General features: G+C 45.0%; 1 protein-coding gene across 2 annotated transcripts in view; it reads left to right on the forward strand.

The window, feature by feature from the left end:
* LOC137630997 (mitochondrial carrier homolog 2-like) overlaps positions 1–20,684 on the forward strand; it is a 56,161-nt gene that overhangs the window by 18,846 nt on the left and 16,631 nt on the right. For both annotated transcript variants that reach the window (XM_068362527.1, XM_068362528.1), the window contains exons 3-4: positions 3,636–3,757; positions 6,972–7,150. In XM_068362527.1, the coding sequence (XP_068218628.1) occupies positions 3,636–3,757; positions 6,972–7,150 (301 nt within the window). The remainder of the gene's footprint in view (positions 1–3,635; positions 3,758–6,971; positions 7,151–20,684) is intronic.

The following is a 20,684-nucleotide window of genomic DNA, read 5'->3' on the forward strand; positions in this document are numbered from 1 at the left end:
ATTTTGACCGACGGAATCATTCTTTGTAGAGTATACGTCACGTATATTGTGACGTCATGTATTTGGCGGAAGAGCGCTGACAAACCGAATGATTTCCTTTCATTATGTTGCCGAGTAATCTTATTACAGAATTCTCATAATCGAAACACCGAGTAACGATATCAAGTGTTTTAGTGGTCTGTATCATTAGTTATGAGATTAGTAGCCTACAACTTACCGTAAAGTTAAGAAAAAAAAAAGTCTGATGTTATATTTCTTCTGGCGGAAGGCGAGAGGCAAATCAAGTGATTTTCTTCCGATCCGTTACTATTCCCATAATCGAAACATCGAATAAGGATATAAAGAATTTTTTAATATTTTCAAAGAAATATGAAGACTTAACTGCATTAAAAATCAAAATACGGAGAGAGAGAGAGAGAGAGAGAGAGAGAGAGAGAGAGAGAGAGAGAGAGAGAGAGAGAGAGAGAGAGAGAGAGAGAGAGAGAGGGGTGGGGGGTTGCGTATTCCGTTTATAACTAATAATAAGGTCTATCAACGAACTGTATGGAAAATGTGATACCCTATAATATATTAGCGCTGTTGTAATATTCACTATGAAGAGATTTCGAATATCAAGAAAATTATATAAATCAGTGTTATTCGTACTATATGTGCGCATAATCGTAATACTGCAGCGTCACCTTGAGATCAGCTGATCTCCCAACCAAAAGTAAATCAAAAGTAATTGTTGATTATTGAAATGCTCAAGAAATTAAAAAAAAAAAATATGAACGTGCTTTAATAAACCACAATTAAACACAATAATGTCTAATGAAATATGAAGGCTTAATATTGAACGAAAAATTGAATACTGTATGAAGCTTTAGAATTAACTACCCGTATGCGATTGACAGAGCGAGCACACACACACACACAGAAAGAGCTACAATGATTTCGCATGATACCTAATAATAAGAACTGTAGGGAAACTGATTTTCTGTAACATATTGGCGCTGATGTAATATTCATCTTGAAGATATTTCTAATATGTTAAGAAATAAAAAAAAAAAATGCCAAAAGTCTGATGACGTTATATTTCTTCTGACGGAAGGCGAGAGGCAAATCAAGTGGTTTTCTTCCGATCCGTTACTATTCCCTTAATTGAAACATCGAATAAGGATATAAAATTTTTTTTAATAATTTTCAAAGAAATGTGAAGATTTAACTGCATTAAAAATCAAAATACGAGAGAGAGAGAGAGAGAGAGAGAGAGAGAGAGAGAGAGAGAGAGAGAGAGAGAGAGAGAGAGAATTTAACTTGAAATGAAATCTACGGATGTTTACGAACATGTTTGGACTTCCTTCAATTTGTGTTCGTATGTACCGTTGTTCGTAACTCGAATGTTCGTAAGTAGGGGAGCATCTGTACTATCGTTACAAGAGATATACAGTACTGTATGATGAAAGCATATAGTCTTCCTCTGTACAGAGAGACAAAATGTGATAAGATATAATAATTTAAAATTTTGTTCACTAGTACATCTCACAACACTGTATATATGAGACAAAAGCACAGGATAATTACGATGATATTTCGCGGGAACCTTGCAATAAGTTATATATTAGTCGGATCCATTCTAACTCGGATATATCTAATTTGCTGGATCTGACTTAGCAGCTACTTGAGTATATCCTTTAGTTTACTCCTGGATTCTCTTATTGATTTGAATGATGCTAGTCATCATAGAGAAAAGAAAATTGAATTCATTGCTGGAAAAAATTTTCCCTAAACTCCTGTGTGTTGAAAGTTCTTGTAGTGTATTTGGGATAGGTAATAAGAGAGACTTGAAATGATGAAGCTTTTAATGTTGAAACTTGAAAGGTGGAATAAACAAGTATTATTCATATAAGTTGTCATTTAAGCTCTCTTAAATGGTGCAAGGTTGAATGGAGAGTTACTTGAGGAGGTGGATCAGTTTAAGTACTTGGGGTCTGTTGTTGCAGCAAATGGTGGAGTGGAAGCAGATGTACGCCAGAGAGTGAATGAAGGTTGCAAAGTGTTGGGGGCAGTTAAGGGAGTAGTAAAAAATAGAGGGTTGGGCATGAATGTTAAGAGAGTTCTTTATGAGAAAGTGATTGTACCAACTGTGATGTATGGATTGGAGTTGTGGGGAATGAAAGTGATGAAGAGGCAGAAATTGAATGTTTTTGAGATGAAGTGTCTAAGGAGTATGGCTGGTGTATCTCGAGTAGATAGGGTTAGGAACGAAGTGGTGAGAGTGAGAACGGGTGTAAGAAATGAGTTAGCAGCTAGAGTGGATATGAATGTGTTGAGGTGGTTTGGCCATGTTGAGAGAATGGAAAATGGCTGTCTGCTAAAGAAGGTAATGAATGCAAGAGTTGATGGGAGAAGTACGAGAGGAAGGCCAAGGTTTGGGTGGATGGATGGATGGAGTGAAGGAAGCTCTGGGTGATAGGAGGATAGATGTGAGAGAGGCAAGAGAGCGTGCTAGAAATAGGAATGAATGGGGAGCGATTGTGACGCAGTTCCGGTAGGCCATGCTGCTTCCTCCGATGCCTTAGATGACCGCGGAGGTAGCAGCAGTAGGGGATTCAGCATTATGAAGCTTCATCTGTTGTGGATAACGGGGGAGGGTGGGCTGTGGCACCCTAGCAGTACCAGCTGAACTCAGTTGAGTCCCTTGTTAGGCTGGGAGGAACGTAGAGAGTAGAGGTCCCTCTTTTTGTTTTTGTTTCATTTGTTGATGTCGGCTACCCCCCAAAATTGGGGGAAGTGCCTTGGTATATGTATGTATGTACTACTACTACTACTACTACTACTACTACTACTACTACTACTACTACTACTACTACTACTAACTAACAAAGCCATAACCCTGGTAGGAAAAGTAAGATGCTATAAGCCCAAGGGCTTCAACAGGGAAAAACAGCCCAGTGAAGAAAGGAAACAAGGAAATAAACAAACTACAAGAGAAGTAATTAACGATCAAAATAAATATTTTAAGAACAGTCGTACCGTAACATTAAATTAGATCTTTCATTTATAAACTATAAAAACTTGAAAAAGTAAGAGGAAGAGAAATAAAATAGAAGAGTGTGCCCAAGTGTACCCTCAAACAAGAGAACTCTAATCCAAAACAGTGGAAGGCCATGGTACAGAGGCTGTGGCACACCAAGACTAGAGAACGATGGGTTGACTTTGGAGTATCCTTCTCCTGAAAGTTGCTTACCATAACTAAAGAGTCTCATTTACTCTTACCCAGAGGAAAGTAGTCACTGAACAATTACATGCAGGAGTTAACCCCTTGAGTGAAAAAGAATTGTTTGGTAATCTCAGTGTTATTAAGTGTATGAGGATAGAGGACAAAATGAGTCGTAACCAGAGAGAGGGATCCAATGTAGCACTCTCTGGTTAGTCAAAGGACGCAATAATTCTCTAGCGGTAGTATCTCAACGGGGGGCGTGCCCTGGTCAACCTATTATGTAGGAGTAGATAACTAAAAACATCCTACAATATTAAAAATAATTCTTTTCAACATAAGTAGATTCTTGCGAGTTGATATAGCATTTGTTTATGTACAGTATTGTATTTAAATCTATTGTGTTGATGTAAACTAACTGCTAGTTTTATTCCAGTCTCGTTCATCAAGAAGCGTGATGGCTTCAAGGGATGCTACAGGGGATTGACCCCCAAGTTAGCCGCCAATATCGTCAGTGGCATTGCCTTCCAGAGGGTCACTGAGAGTATCAAGTTCAAGGTCTGTGTTTATTTACTAGTCAATTTCAATGTATAGGTATTTAAATTTGTGGTAATTTTTTTTAATTATATTTGACTTTTCAAGGATGATTGTTGTGTGTACTGCATGAAACTGACTTGGTCTGATACTAGGTTTTCATTATTTACCCTTTTAGTGTACACTTGATTACTAGTTGTTTCTACATTATACAAACCCAACATTCTTTACAATAGGTGAAGAAATCAGCGCTAGCTAACATCATCATCTCCTCCTACGTCTATTGACGCAAAGAGCCTCGGTTAGATTTCGCCAGTCGTCTCGATCTTGAGCTTTTAAATCAATACTTCTTCATTCGTCATCTCCTACTTCATGCTTCATAGTCCTTAGCCATGTAGGCCTGGGTCTTCCAAATCTTTTTTTGCCTTGTGGAGCCCAGTTGAAAGTTTGACATACGGTTATAAAAACATTTTTGCTCCTACACTGTAAACAAACCTTTTGTTCTTTACCATAGGAGAAGAGATCAGTGCTAGATGACGTACAGTCATTAGAACTTTTAATGTGTCAATAACCGTCTGGCTCAAATCTAGTGATAGCAGAGGGAAGCACTAACCTCCCCCTCCTTGCTCACTCATAACTTTATTACTTTGATTTCACTTGTGGTCGAAGACAGATGTCTCCTTCAGGCTTCCACGTTGAACTGACTTGAGAGAGAGAGAGAGAGAGAGAGAGAGAGAGAGAGAGAGAGAGAGTGAGAGTGAGTGTGTGTGTGTGTCTCTCTTCCTTCCTCTTCCATGCCTTTCAAACTTTTGACAGTCTCCCTCGCAAGAGCGAGAGGTTGCCTCTGTCGGAGAGCTCTACTTCCCTGGCATGGCACAAGTGTGTAAGGCTGAGTAGGTGGTTACTGGAGGCATCCTTTCACTGTCTATTTACACAATTTTCAGGCATAGAAGAAAGTTCTTTTTGTTCAATGGATTTTATGATATCTACCATGGCACTTCTCCCAATTTTGGGAGGTAGCCGACATAAAAAAAGAACAAAAGGGGATTTTTCGTCTCATCATTTCCTGCTTGTTTGATGAGGGACCCTGCTGATTTTAGGTGGTACTGCTAGGGTGCCACAGCCCAACCTCCTCCTTTTTCACCACAAATGAAGCTACATATGCTGATTCCCCCTACTGCTGCTACCTCAATGGTGACCCAATGTAGTAACAGAACCTATGGGAACTGCGTCACAAATGCTCGCCATTCATTTCTATTTCTAGTGTGCTCTTTTGTTTTGCCTCTCTTACATCTATCCTGCTGTCACTTAGGCCTTTTTTCACTCCATCCATCCACCCAAACTTTGGCCTTCCTCCTGCACTTCTTCCAAATAAGGAATGAGTTTCCATATAGATAACGAGTGTTTGTATCTTAGTAGGAGTAAATCAGAAGTGTTTGTAAATCTGTTATTTGTGATAATGTTTCACTCGAACCAACCTTGATTATTCTTATGCCCAAATAGGAAATAATAGAGGAGAGGTTGTCCCCTTCCCCCTCAACATCTACAACTGATTTTGCATTGTGTCACAATTTCTATGGCCAAATTCCAGTCTTTGCCAAAAATATCTAACAAATAGATTGCTTGGTTTTGCATTTTAAGGAAAATGTAATCTTACTGATTTACAATTCCCCATCATTGTTCCTGCATTTATAGTGCTCCCTTTGAGGGAGGTTACCTTATTTTCCTGTGCCCCTTAGCCACTTTGGAAGCTGTTGTATACTGTCTGTTATTTCATCTTGAAACTTTTTAAATTTTATTTGGGTATTCATATCAATTTTTGTAAGGCCTTACTTGTACTCTGTACTTGGAATCAACTGCATTGTCTTAACATGTAACTTTAATTTTGTGTGACATGAGGAAAATGTTTTTCATTCAGTAGCTTGGCCGATTAGTGACAGAATTTGGAAGGGTATGTGAGAGAAGGGAATTGAGAATTAATTTGGGTAAGAGTAAGGTTATGAGATGTACAAGAAGGGAAGGTGGTGCGAGGTTGAATGTCATGTTGAATGGAGAGTTACTTGAGGAGGTGGATCAGTTTAATTACTAGGGGTCTGTTGTTGCAGCAAATGGAGGAGTGGAAGCAGATTTACGTCAGAGAGATTGAAGGATGCAAAGTGTTGGGGCCAGTGAAGGGAGTTGTAAAGAATGGAGGGTTGGGCATGAATGTAAAGAGAGTTCTGTATGAGAAAGTGATTGTACCAACTGTGATGTATGGATCGGAGTTGTGGGGAGTGAAAGTGACGGAGAGACAGAAATTGAATGTGTTTGAGATGAAGTGTCTAAGGAGTATGGCTGGTGTATCTCGAGTAGATAGGGTTAGGAATGAAGTAGTGAGGGTGAGAATAAGTGTAAGAAATAAGTTAGCAGCTAGAGTGGATATGAATGTGTTGAGGTGGTTTAGCCATGTTGAGAGAAAGGAAAATGGCTGTCTGCTAAAGAAGGTGATGAATGCAAGAGTTGATGGGAGAAGTACAAGAGGAAGGTCAAGGTTTGGGTGGATCGATGGAGTGAAGAAAGCTCTGGGTGATAGGATAGATGTGAGAGAGGCAAGAGAGAGTGCTAGAAGTAGGAATGAATGGCGTGCGATTGTGACGCAATTCCGGTAGGCCCTGCTGCTTTCTCCGGTCTCATTGAATGACCGCGGAGGTAGCAGCGGTAGGGGATTCAGCATTATGAAGCTTCATCTGTGGTGGATAACGGGGGAGGGTGGGCTGTGGCACCCTAGCAGTACCAGCCGAACTCGGTTGAGTCCCTTATCAGGCTGGGAGGAACATAGAGGAAAGGTCCCCTTTTTTCATTTGTTTGATGTCGGCGACCCCCCCAAAATTGGGGGAAGTGCGTTGGTATATGTATGTATTGTCTGGCATGTAGAGGAATAAAAGTAGAAAATATGCCAAATTTTTTTTCTGTGTTGGTAGCATGAGCTACAATTTCTTTTAATCATAGTAAGTACAAATTTGTTCAAGTTTGTAATAGCCTGTTCTTTTAAGATTTTGGAGGTACTGTACCAATATTGGAGAGTTACCCAGATTCTAAAATCCTTTTTAGCTAGTTTTTCATACAAGTATTTAAGTTGTTTTCACCAACTAGAAGTTCAATGCTTTAGAAGTAGCTAGGATGATTTCAGAATTCAGAAAATCTTTATGAATTTGTTGGTACAGTTGAAATTTTAACCAATATCTAATTGTTTTTCAAGGATCTTGATGGCGATGTCAACATTGAAGAGTTGACCATACAAGAAAGAACGCAGCGATTCCTGCAGAACACCTCCAGAGAATCAGCGGGCAGGGCAGCAGCTATTCTTGCATCACAACCTTTTCATGTGATTGCTGTGAGGTGTATGGCAGAATTTGTCGGTCAGGACGGCCAGTATACGTGAGTTGATAAGAATATAGTTTATATTGTTGATTTCCTGATCTTTCAGATTGTTTATTAAATGATTAAATATTGATAAGAAAACGAGTAGAAATGTATTATGAGATCAAGAGAAAAAAACGGGAAAATAATTACATGTTCCAACATAAGGGTTTGTTCCTGCAATTAGAAAATCTGTGTATTTGACTGAACATTCAAATTTAAAAATAAAGAAAGAATACGTGTTCCGACACTATGTACAAACATTACGCTCTTTACGTAGGAGTATTTTTTCAGCAATAGCTGAAACCGGCTTTGTTCCGTAACCGAAATACAAACCACACTATTTACATAGGGTATTGCTTTCGGCGTAGCTGAAATGGCGAGCCATTAGATTTTAAACGAGGGTCAACTACCCCTGCGCTAGTTAGCAGGGGTAGGGGAGGGGTAGCTAGCTACCCCTCCCCCATCACACACTGGTGAACTGATTCACTTCGCTTATGGCTCGGACGATGAACGGATGTCTCTGTTCCCGTCCTCGCATGGCAGCCATTTATTGTTTTGTCTTTACTTAATTACTTACTTTCTTTACTCATGTATATATGTAAACATATTTTTATGTTTATGTATATATTTGAGTATAGAATCAGTAAGTTTCCTTTTCAGTGTTCGTGCTCTGTGTGTGTGTGTGTGTGTGTGTGTACGATATCACCGTGTGGCCGCCGGCAGTCAGGCCACTACGATGTATTTTCATGGGCCGCGATCTCTTCCTTGGTCCTTCGGTCGCCTCCTTCCACGGGCGCCGTGGGGAGTCGTCATCGCTGGACTTATTATTCTGTTCGCTGCTACTCCTCTTTTCCTACGGGGAAGGTGGGGTTCAGCGTAGGATCGCGAGAGTGTAGTTTGACTACGGTCTCTCTCTCTCTCTCTCTCTGGAGGTCGTTCACCCTTTACTACGTTTTTACGATAGCTCCTCCTTTCAGGTGGAGTTGCTACGCAGTACTTTTTATCTCAATTATATTTTTATTAAAGCTAATTGTATTTGTTAACTTTTCAGCTTTTTAGAACGTTTCCCTTCGGGGTGTTTCGTTCTCACTTTTAGTGAACATTCCTTTATGAATTGCATTTTTATAACTGTTATAGTTCAGTTTTGGTTACAGTTCTCGCCCTTCCCCCTTCCCGTGAGTGTAGGTGGGGTTGGGGCTCTTGCCTGTTATGTAATTATTGTGTTCTTTTCCCTCGGGTTTCCTCTTCGGAGTCTTCCCGGGGGAATGAATGTTAACTAATTATTTTTTATTTATTTTTTTTTTTTCTCAGTTAACGATCTGTTTTCTGTTTGCCTAATGTGACAACGAAGCAGAGGTGTCTTGTTGGGACTCGGGGAGTCGGCTGTTGCGGCCTCCTCTATAGGACTTCGTCAGGGGCGTGTCGCCTTCTCCTGGTAGTTCTCCCGAGGCACCCGACAGCTCTTCAGTTCATGTTAGAACTCTCAGGAGGTTCGCCTCCTTGGGTGGGTACCTTCCCTTCCGATGGAGGTTACCTGCCCAGGTTTGAGTTTCTTTCCCTTTCGGGGGAAACTTATAATTTGTTCCTGGTCCTCCGGCGGTTTTGCTCTTGGTGCTGAGTGACCGCTTTTGTAACCTTGCTCAAGGGGCTGAGCGGTTACTTCTCGGACCATAGTTTTTGTGCGACTATGCTCTTGGTGCTGAGCGGTCTCACCTGCAGCTACGCTCAAGGGGCTGAGCGGTCTCACCTGCAGCTACGCTCAAGGGGCTGAGCAGCTGCAGGAGTGCCTCTTCGGAGGTTGGCTCCTAGGTCACTGGCTGACCCTTCGGCCCTTGGGCCCTATCTTCAGTCTCTTCTACGAAGTTTTCCTCTCTCGTTCGCGGGAGAGGACACTCATAGAGACTCCTCTTCGGAGGACTCCTTCTGCTGTTGTTGCTGAAGGCTCAGTCCCCTTTGGGGGATAGCTGAGCCCTACGGTCTCTCCTGCGAGTGTTTCTTCCCCGAGGGGGAAGTTCACCAGAGAGACTCCTCTTCGGAGGTCTCCTTCTGTTGTTGTTGCTGTGGGCTCAGTCCCCTTCGGGGGCAGCTGATGCCACGGTCTCTCCTGCGAGTGCTTCTCTCCCTTGGGGGAGTTCACTACAGAGACTCCTCTTCGGAGGTCTGATGATGGTGCTCCTGCCTGTGGTCGTCTTCATCTTCACCCCCCCCCGCAGAGGATCCTCCTGCCAGACCTTCTCCTGGACGCAGATGCGCTGTGGGCGCCAACATACAGTAGGGTCCCGAATTATGCGAGAATTTGGTCGATTAATGACCTCGTGTAAATGGAAAATCGCGAATTTCGAAACACACAACTAACAGAAATAATTCCATTGTGGCCATGGCAACCAGCAATTTGCATATTCAAATGTGTTTACTACCCATTTCCAATACTTTCTTTGTACTATACTGTATTTCTTTATAATATCAAATTGTTTTTGTAAATAAATCAAACATTTAATATACTTTAAAGTTCTAATAACTTGAAAAATGGTTAAAATTACAACCAGGATAGGTGTAAACACCATATATTTCCCGTTATAACACAACCCAAAATACAGACAAATTTTAATGTTTGTCATATCTATTGTATAATACAACTGGTGAATAGCAAAACCATCACTCTATAGACTAGCTTGTTGTATGATTGAAAATCCAGAATTATCAAAATAAAGGCGATTTTATATCATGCGTTTCCTAAACACGCTAAAAAGCACAATAGAAAACGACAACCAATGTTTTTTTTACGTTTATCTCTGATCACAACGAAGAAACAGATGCATTTATACATCTGTGTTTTTGAATTGACAGCAATTTTACCAAGTATAGATTATATGTTGAATTTGTTATTACCAATGTTCTAATTATTTTTTATTAGAACTTTCAAATAAATGAAATGAATGCCATTTATGAAATGTTTTTCTTTATGATGCCGCCTGAAACGGAAACCTTCCATTTGTTTACGCTCCATCTTCGATCATAATAAACAAACGAATGCATTAAACACACATGATCTAAGTCATAACTAATGATATTACAAACATTTAGTAAACATTATGTTATTACAAATATTTTACTTACCGTATCCATATAAATTCCTAAATTCGTAGCAAAGCTGGAATTTTTTTTTTCCTTATGCGTTTAATCCACAATAGCAAACTGCCGCTAATGACAGAGTGATAACTTACGATAATTCTAAACTGTTACGAAAGATAATTGTCCTTTCCATATCCAAAATACTTTTCCTAACTTCAGTTATAAGTCAACTTGTACCCACCTCAATTATGGATCCATATGCAAAAAAGGTAAAAGAAGAAAGTACTAGGCCTATTTTTAAAGTCACCGAACAATTAGGTTACCGCTATAACGTTCGATGAGAGAGAGAGAGAGAGAGAGAGAGAGAGAGAGAGAGAGAGAGAGAGAGAGAGAGAGAGAGAGAGAGGGGGGGATGGTTTTAAAGTACTAAACAATAAATATGATAGGTTATAACACATTGGTGTTTATGTAATATTAACTGTATAGATGGTTTGAATAAGTTAAGAAATGGTGTAAACAATTCTTTGTTATTGTATTCGCGCGGAAGCTAGACATCAGCTGATGTGATCACAGCCAAAAGTAAAACAAAAATAAGTTAGCAATACTCGATTTTTAAAACACACCCGAAATTTAACAACATAAGTACGTTTTATTATAGCGCAATTGACATTTAAAGATAAAAATTTTCTGGAATAGAATGGTGTTTCCTAAAAAATAGTGGTTTGCGGACGAAATCGGTTACCGTATTTTAAGCTATGATTGAAATGGATGTATACACGGTATAATTTTTTCGTTTTGTATTTAATTGACACTTCAAGAAAACCGATTTTGGTTTCTACATTTATTTGTAAGTATTGTATAACGAGAGAGAGAGAGAGAGAGAGAGAGAGAGAGAGAGAGAGAGAGAGAGAGAGAGAGAGAGAGAGAGAGAGAGAGAGAGAGAGATATTATGACGCAGAAGGTTACAGACCTAGAACAGGGGAGGATGAAGGGGGGGGAGTGATGAGATAGGCTGGGTGGACTCGCAGGGGAGACGGTAGGAGACGGGGGAAGGGGGGATTTGGTTGCCAGTGGCTAAAAATAGATTCTGAAAGACGGTAAAGGGAAAAACGAATCCCATCGAATAAACAGAATAAGGAAAGGGAATAAGATCCAGAGGAATAATAGATATAATGGAATGAAAATGACTAGATGGTGTTAGTTGTGATAAGAATAATTTAGATATTTGAAATAAGTGTGTCTGAGGGGGTATAGAAGGAATTCGTGATAAATATAGAGGAATATCAAAGGATACAGTTAGTTTGCATTAAAGGGTTTGTTATCGTTTATCGGCAGTGAATAGCCTAAACTTCGGTAACGAGTCGTCAATATTTTGTCATATTTTAAACAGTATACATTTGATTTGCAAACATTGGTTTTGTAGAGTAGACGGTAAAATAAAATGTAGAGAGAGAGAGAGAGAGAGAGAGAGGGGGGGGTACAAAACCAATGTTTGCAAATCAAATGTATACTGTTTAAAATATGACAAAATATTGACGACTCGTTACCGAAGTTTAGGCTATTCACTGCCGATAAACGAACCCAGTCTACTCGTGAAAACCTTGAACGCCCAGAGGGAAAAATAAGGCTTTTAAATATACTGTACTAAACAAAAATAATGCTTTAATATACCATCATTAACACTACCATTACAATTATCGTAAGGTTGGAGAAAGATAAAGATTGCCGAGAACGTAACCACATTTCTGTTTACATTTTGTCAGCTGGACTCGCACAGTTAACAGTTGATTTCATTGTTGATGTGGAATTTTATCCTTAAATAGGCTATTCATTATGAAATTATGTTAATGAAATGTAATGTTGATATTGTTTTGTAACATTTATTATAAATCACCGTATTTAGGGCTACCAATATACTTAAAAAGACAATATATTTGATACATTTTGTAGTGCTTGACTCGCGAACTTTGAACAGCCTCGTAGATACAGAAAATTTATTTTTGAAAAATAGCGATCGCGGAAAAGGGGAATCGTGTAATTCGAACACGCTTAATTCGGGACCCTACTGTACCTCGTTTCCTACGAGCACCAGTCCCTTTGGGGCTAAGGGCTTACTCCACATTGTGGGTAAGTCCCTTAAGTGCCAGGTTTTACCTGCGCGCCCACGTTTTCCTGCGCGCAGTAGCGCTCTTGCGCTCTCCTGCTGTGTTCCAGACTTCTCTCCTGCGATCTCCTGTAGCTGAGTCTCGCCGTAGATCTCCTGCGCGCCAGCGCTCACCTGTGCGCCGGCGCTCACCTGTGCCTCAGAGTCCTCCTGTGCGCCAGCCCTCTTCAGCTCGCCAGCGCACTTCTGGACGCCCTTTACTGCTACGCGCCTTGGGCGCCAACGGTCTCCTGTACGCCCACGATCACCTGCGCGCCAGCACACATCTGCGCTCCCTTTTCTATGTGCGCAATGCGCGCCAACGTTCGCCCTCGCGCCCACGATCTTTGGATCTAGGCACAGGCAAGGAGATTGTTCCTTCTTTTTACACCCTCGTTCGCCTTCTCGCCACAGCACATCTGCTCGCCCTTTTCCTGATGTGCGCAAGGCGCACCAGCGTTCTCCACGAGCTTACAGATGTGGGTGGAGGCTAAAGTCTTGATTCCTTCACCTCCTTGCCGACGATCTTCTGTGCTCTAGATTTGACAGAGTCTCTGAGCGCCCGCGCGCCTACGAGAAGTCTTCTGTACTCGCCCACGAGCGTTCGCTATTTTGCGCAACCTCCCCATCTGGTTCTGCCCCTCGCTGATATCTTCCGGCCGCGCAACCGCGCTCCATCGATCTCTTACGCGCCGGCGATCTCCTAGCGATCGCGCGCGATTCTTCGCCTGCCCGCTAGCGTTTTCAACGCGCCAACGCGCCCACGCTTCAGATCGCCGTACGCGGCCACGCGTTGGCTCTCCTGTATGCGATCGGTCGCTATGAACCATCGGTCGCCGACGCGCCATCGGTCGCCGACGCGCCATCGGTCGCCGACGCGCCATCTCCCGCAATGAACCATCGCTCGCCAATCGCGCCATCGCTCACCAACGCGCCATCGCTCACTTACGTGTTTTTCGGTCTTCCGACTGTGCCCACGTGCTCGCGCGCCCTCGCGTCCTCATGCGCACACATGTTCGCCCGCGCGCGAACCAACGATTGTACCATCGCGCGAGCGCCAAGGGCGATTTCGACTGCGATTCCCGTCGGGTTTACGTAACACGGGCAACCTGGCGAGTGTTTCTGGAGCGCATACTTTCAGATCATCATAGTCACGATCTTCACCTAGTAAGCGCAGAGCATGACATGTATAAACCATGAAGAATCTTCAGAAGAGTCTGGGTAACATTCTTCTCCCTCTTTAGGCAGGCCCCATCATCCCTCTCCTCAGGATCGCCCAATTCCCTTCCCTCCAACGGTGGCTGCTGACACTGCCTCTGTCAGTCGTCAACAGTGGGAATACTTCGAGATCATGGGGTAGCCTGATTTAGCTCTTCCTCTCCACCATTCCATGCAACGGACCTTCCGGGGTTTTTCCCTCGAGAAACTCTCCGCCGGGCAGGTGACATTTTCATCTTCGGGAATCTTGAACCAGGAGGAAGCCGCGAAGGGTGCCAGGCAGGCCACCTCGTGGCTGATCGTCGAGCTTGAGTCTCTGGCCATCCGGTTGCGACCCGAGGTTTTATACAAGGTAGCTCCGGGAAGGTTATGGAACTTTCCTCCTCTTGGACACATGCACCTTTCGTTTCCCGACACCAAGTGTCGAATTTGGGGACAAACTCGATGTTGAAGCATTGAGATGCAGTGACCGAGAGGCTTTCTCTCTCTCTTCCATCCTTGGAAGGGGCTTGTTTCAGCCCAAGGACAAGGAACGAGCAACTGAGAGGTGGGGAGAATCGTATCACGATTCGCTCCTCCAAGGCGCTTATTTCCAGTCCCTACAAGCCTCCAGCGCCTCAACTTCTACAGCCTCATTCAGCCTAGGTGTCTATGCAGCCTTCCCCCTCCTGTCGGGGACGAAGGGCGAGGAGCCCTCCTGGGAGGGCAATAATCTTAGAGGGGGCAGCCTAGGCCGCAAACGCTAGGATTGGCAACCCCTACCTGCATCCCTCAGTGGGGGGGATGCCTGGATTTGCTCCTTCAAGTGGCAGCAACTCGGGGCCGATTCCTGAACGATCTCCATGATCAGCCAGGGGTTTCGTGTCCCGTTTCGTAGCATCTCTTCCTCCCCTGTCAGCGAATCCGGTGTCACTGAGCCCCTATGCCATGGGAATGGCAAAGGGGCTAGCCCCTCGGGCAGAGGGCGATACCATGCTCTAGAAGGATGCTCTTCAAGGTTGTCGGCGGCTCCCCCCAAGGTTCTTCAAACGACTCTTTCTTGTAAGAAGCGCCTGAAGGCTGGCGACCCGCCATCGTCCTCTTAGCCCTGAACAAGTTTGTCGTACAAACTTCGGTCAGTATGATACAACAGTTTCGATCAGACTTATAGGGAAACCACAAGACTTCACGTGCATACTGGATCCGAGAGACAGGTACTTCCAGATCCCAGTCCATCCATCTTTACAGGAAGTACTTGGAATTCAGCCTAGGCAACAGATATACCAGTTCAAGTTGCGGTGCTTCGATCTTTCCTCAGCTCCGCAGGCATTCACCAGGAAGTTCATCCCGAACCCTCATGTCCACACAGGAGCGGCATCCGCCTCCTTCGCTTTCTGGATGACTGGTTTCCCGGGCGGTTTCGGTATCGACCCTTCTTCGACGCCGAGACAAGCCTCTGGGACTTTGCCAAGATCTAAGGATCATGGTAAATCTCGGGAAGTTTTCTCTGTTTCCATCGCAACAACTGGTATATCTAGGCTTAATTTAGTCTCCAATCTCCGTTAAGCCTTCCCTTCAGATGACAGGATAGCAAGGCACAGGAGAGTGGGAAAACCTTTCCTCAGGCGAGGAGAGTCTCCAGCCCTTTTCTGGTTACGCCTCCTAGGTCACCTTCCTCCTTGACCCCTCTAGTCCCTAACACTCGCCTCGGAATGAGTCTCCTGCTTTGGCGACTCAAGTCCCGGTGGAATCAAGACCACGATTCCCCAGACATTCTGGTCCTATGGGACCTGCCGAACGAGGGATCCTGCAGTGGTGGTTGACCTACGAAGCTTTTGCTAGAGAGTGGATCTTCTTGTCCCTCCTCCGCATTTGATGCTGTCCTCGGACGCGTCAAAAAAAAGGGGGGGGGCACTGAACCAAAAGGATCTCAAGCCTATGGCCAGAGCTAGAAGGGTACCTCCACATCAATTGGCTAGGGATGAAGGCCATATTCTGGCCGTCAACAGTCCCAACAGGCCCTGGCGAGTCACTCCGTGAACGACAACACCACGGTTGTTGGTTTTCATTAAGCGGGGAGGTACTTTTCATAACAGTCTCCCATCCTACAGTAGAGATACTGAGATGAGCCGAAGTCCGCTCAATACCTCTATCGGCTCGCTTCATTCCGGACAAGGAATGTGCTCTCCGACAGTCGGAACAGGGCATCGCAGGTAGAGAGTACCGAGTGGTCTTTGGAACCCCCAGTAGACAGCAAGCTCGGACCTTGTGATCCTGTTCGCGACGACCTTGAATTTCAAGCTGTCGCTGTACTTCTCCCCAGCCCCGGACCCCAAGGCACCCTGCCGAGATGTCTTCCCACATCGGTGGGACAACATCAACGTCTGCGCCTTGCCACCATTGGGTCTGTGGGGAAAGGGGGCTCAACAAGACCAGACTTTCGGTCAACCTGTCGGTGACTCTGATAGCTCCGCTACGGCATCAGGCAGAGTGGTTTTCAAACCTTCTGCATCCCTTGATGGAACTCCCGAGAGAGTTTTCCCCACGGCAAGAGCTATAACAACCACACCACTACATCTACCACAAGCCGTAGCTCCGCTTTGGCTCCATGCCTGGAGTCCATCCAGCATCTCCTCACTGAGAGAGGCGTTCCGCGACAGGTCGCGGAGCGGATGTCTTGACACCTGCGAAGTCATCCGCAGGGTCCACCAGGCGAGGTGTAGAGTCTTCTGTGGTTGGTGTCGTGGGAGAGGTATCTCTCCCCTCGATGCCACTATTCCAGCGTTAGCGGAGTTATTGTCCATCTGCGGGAGGAATTGCGCCTTTGGCTCTCGGCGGTAAAGCCTATCGCTCAGCCTCAAGCCTGGCCTTCAGGCTCTAAGGTTAGACAATTCATCCTCGCTGGATCTTTCTTCGCTCATGCGAAGCTACGAACTTACCTGCACCCAGTCGGAAGTAATACCTCCTCCATGGTACATGGTTCGGGTTCTTAGGGATCTTAAGGCTTCTCCCTGTGAACCAGTACGCTAGTCATCTGACAGGCACCTGACTTAGAAGACGGTGCTCCGGCTCGCTCTGGCTTCAGCCAAGCGTATCAGCGTACTTCATGGTCTCTCGTACGACTTCGCCCATTCAAGAGGATAGGGAGAGGTAACGTTCGGGTTCGTCCCTGAGTCGGTTTCTAGACTCAAGATCTGGGAGTCCCAAACCTTCGGTTCGACTCCTTCAGGATTTCGAGTCTCCGTTCTGTAACAGATGACCCAGGCCTTCTCCTACTATGCCCAGCAAGGAGTCGGAGGTGTTATCTTAAAGAACAGCTGCAGTTCGTCCTCACGTGCAGCCCTGTTTGGGAGCACAGGAAGGACGAAGAGGAGGGTCACCAGAAATACCTTTGCAGCCTGGATTCTAGGACCATCCATCTCGCCCTGAATCCAGACCCTCCTCCGTCGTGTAGCCTTAGAGCACATGATGTCAGAGGCATCGCAACGTCTCTAAGAAGACTACTCTGTGACACAGGTGCTACAAACTGGAGTCTGGAAGCGTCGGACGACCTTCACAGCTCACTACCTGCAGGACGTGACCCACAGGAGCCTCGATACATTTTTCTATCGGCCTGTGGTGGCTACACAACAGCTTGTCTAACCTCAGGCTCCTTAATGGACAGGTAGCAGAGGGTTGGGGGCATTGTTACCCGGTGTCAGAATGCATGATTGAAAAAGGTATGTCTGGCCCTTACTTCTTTCTTCATCCTCCCCTCTTTTGGGGAAAGCAGCATTCGAGGTTCTCTGCATAGCTGACCTCAAACCTCTGCAGGTAAACCATGCTTCCTTGTGTTCCTAGTATTAAAATGATACTGTCGCGTCCCCCATACCCTGACGAGGTGGTATTGGGAAAGTCCTAGTCCAGAATTCCATCTAAAGGTCTTCAGGTCGACTGCCTAGGACAAGTCACGCTTCTTCCCTCCACACACAAGCTTATGTAGGCCGCACACTCCTTGCGGAGCAAGGAACTTGTGGTGCAGGGACTCTTTTTCTCGAAGTGCTGCTCACTCGGATTCTGAGTCCCCGGGTAAAGCCAAAGCCAGTATGGCTGGGGACTTTCCACCCTTCCTAAGGGGTAAGTCACCCTATGTAAATAGCGTGGTTTGTATTTCGGTTACGGAACAAATGACAAATTCAGAGATAATTTGTATTTTTCCTAACCATACAAACCTTAGCTATTTACACGTATTTGCCCGCCAGCCCTGTCCCCCAAGTCAAGTCCTACCTCTAAGCGAAGTGAATCAGTTCACCAGTGTGTGAGGGGGGAGGGGTAGCTAGCTACCCCTCCCCTACCCCTGCTAACTAGCGCAGGGGTAGTTAACCCTCGTTTAAAATCTAATGGCTCGCCATTTCAGCTACGCCGAAAACAATACCCTATGTAAATAGCTAAGGTTTGTATGGTTAGGAAAAATACAAATTATCTCCGAATTTGTCATTTTATGAATAGAACTTACCTGGCAGTTATATATATATAGCTGAGTCTCCGACTGCAGCAGAATTTAATCGAAAATCGCGGCAACCGCCTTGTGGTGGTTGTGTGGTTAGATGGTTAACAACCCTTACAGGGTGGTACTTGGAATCATTCCCGTTTTCTGTTCCTCAGATTATCTCTGCCGGCCGTATCGACAACATCGTTGTTCCGCCTTTCAGAGTTTTTTTTCGGATCGCTTTCCCTTCATCGCCTTTTTGGACTTCGTTTTTGGTGAAGTACACTGTGTTGGGATTTGGCAATCGTGTTGTTTTTGTTTTTTTGTCTTTTTTTTCCTTTATTATCATGAGTGAGAAAATTCATTATCGTGTTTGTGCGAATGATATTTGCAAGGTGAGATTGCCGAAAGTTTCGGTTGACCCTCACACTATCTGTATGGGTTGCAGGGGGTTTGAATGTGCTTTAGATAATAGTGCAAGGAATGCGAGGTTTTAGGTGATGATGATTGGTTAGCTATGAAGCGTTATGTGCGCAAACTTGAGATTGATAGAGTTAGAAGAGCTAAATCAAAGTCAAAGTCTGCTAGTGAGCCTAGCTTAGATTTATCTATTGACCCTTTGCTTGTAACCCCTTTGGAAGGTATTCCTTCCCCAAATGTAGTGACTCCTGCCCCTTCTACAGGATCTGTGCCTACGGATGACCCTGGGTATGCTAAATTAGCTGCTGAATTGGAGGCCATTAAGGCACAGTTGGAGGCCTTTAAAGGTAAGGGTGTAGGTGAAATTAGTGCTTGTGAAAGTGCAGTGGAGGTGGCGACTGATCGAATCTGTCATACCCGTAGGTCTAGACCTCTACCAAGCTCCCAGGACCAAGGGAGAAGGTACGTCGAAAGCTGAAAGGGGGTGAGAGGTGCTTATCCTCGGTCAGTCGTCGCCTCAGACAGTCCTGTTGCGATCTCCCAGGCTGCTCTTGACCGCCGTAGGAAAGGCGTGTCGGATACGTTTGTGTCTTCGCCTGATCGTTCTCCCAGACGTAATTGGCGTTACGAATCAAGACCAATGAAGAGAGGGTGGAACCGGGACGTGCAGTCTCGCTCTCCCTCTCCCGGTTCGAGTAGCAGAGACCCTGTTCCTTCCGAAGACGATTTCGATGTTCCTGTTAAAAGGGCGAAACAGAGAGTCCTTAGCCCAGTTAATCCTGCTAGACTCCCTACTTCTTCTGCCAGCGCTCCCAGTCAAGCCGTACGACAACTGCCGTCTTCGGCACCGCGAGAGCCAGCGGAGGTTGCTAAAGCTTTCATGGTTGTTATGCAGGAACAACTTTCATCGTTAGTTAAAGCTTTCAGCCACCCTTCTCAGTCCGTCAGACGTAAGGACGTCTCTTTGCCTGTTAAGAGATCTTCTTCTAAGAGAGATTTTAGTATCTCTCCCAAGAAACCTCTGCGCACTTCGTCGGCCGTACGACAACGCACTCCCTCTTCATCGGCACGCTGCCAGGAATTTCCTTCCCCCCTCTCCCGGCGCCAGGACAATACTGCCTCTCGCTCTCGGCGCCGTGACGATTCCGTTTCCCTTTCGAAACGCCTGGACGTTACTGCCTCGTTTCTTAGGAAACAGGATGAATGCAGTCTGCATTTTCAAGGCGAAGGCAGCCTGCATCTTCAGGACGCTTCCATTTCTCGTCATCGTGACGATACTGCCTCTCGTCATCGTGACGATACCGCTTCTCGTCATCGTGACGATACCGCTTCTCGCTGACTGGATGTTAGCGGCGCTCGGCGCCAGGATTCAAACAGCTCTCGCTGCCAGACTGCTGGCAGCCCAACTCTTCGGGATGTTATCCTTGAGCAAGATCTCGAAGATATTTCGGAAGAGGAAGAAAAACCTGCCGACTCTTCTAGTGATTACAAGGTTCTTTCTCGCTCTCTTTTGACACTTTATGGGGAGGAATTTCAACCTTCGGCCCCTCGTTCTCCTCAGTCTCAATTTACCAGGAAGAAAGCTACTAAGTGTTCGGCCTTCATCAAAATGAAACTTTCAATTTCGGCCAGGAAAGCTCTCGCTAAAGTGGATGATTGGATGAAGGAACGGAGACAAGCTGTCAAGACCACCTTTTCTTTTCCACCGTCTCGGCTCGCTTCCAAGGCCGGTATGTGGTATGAGACAGGGGAACCTTTGGGGTTAGGAGTGCCTTCCTCCTCCCAAGGTGACTTCTCGGCTCTTGTGGACTTGGCAAGAAGGCATGCTTTAAACTCTGCCAAGGTGATGTGGTCCATGTCGGAGCTTGATCACCTCGTCAAGGGAATTTTCAGGGTTTTCGAGGTTTTCAGCATCCTGGACTGGTCTCTCGGGACTCTGGCCAGGAAGTCTGAACTCCTGGAGGACACGAAGGACCTGACGAGTATCATGTCCTGCATGGACAAAGCTCTAAGGGATGGAGCTAATGAATTGGCTTCCCTTTTCTCAGCAGGGGTCTTAAAGAAGAGGGCCCTTTTGTGCTCCTTCACCTCTAGATCTGTGACTGTTGCCCAGAAGTCGGAGCTACTTTACGCCCCTTTTTCACGTCATCTTTTTCCTGAAGCTCTGGTCAGAGATATCTCCCTTTCTCTGGCTCAGAAGGCTACTCAGGACCTTTTGTCTCGGTCGGCTAGAAAGACCTTACCTGTTG

The sequence above is a fragment of the Palaemon carinicauda genome, chromosome 39 (assembly GCF_036898095.1).
Source record: "Palaemon carinicauda isolate YSFRI2023 chromosome 39, ASM3689809v2, whole genome shotgun sequence".
In the NCBI taxonomy this organism is placed as follows: Eukaryota; Metazoa; Arthropoda; class Malacostraca; order Decapoda; family Palaemonidae; genus Palaemon; species Palaemon carinicauda.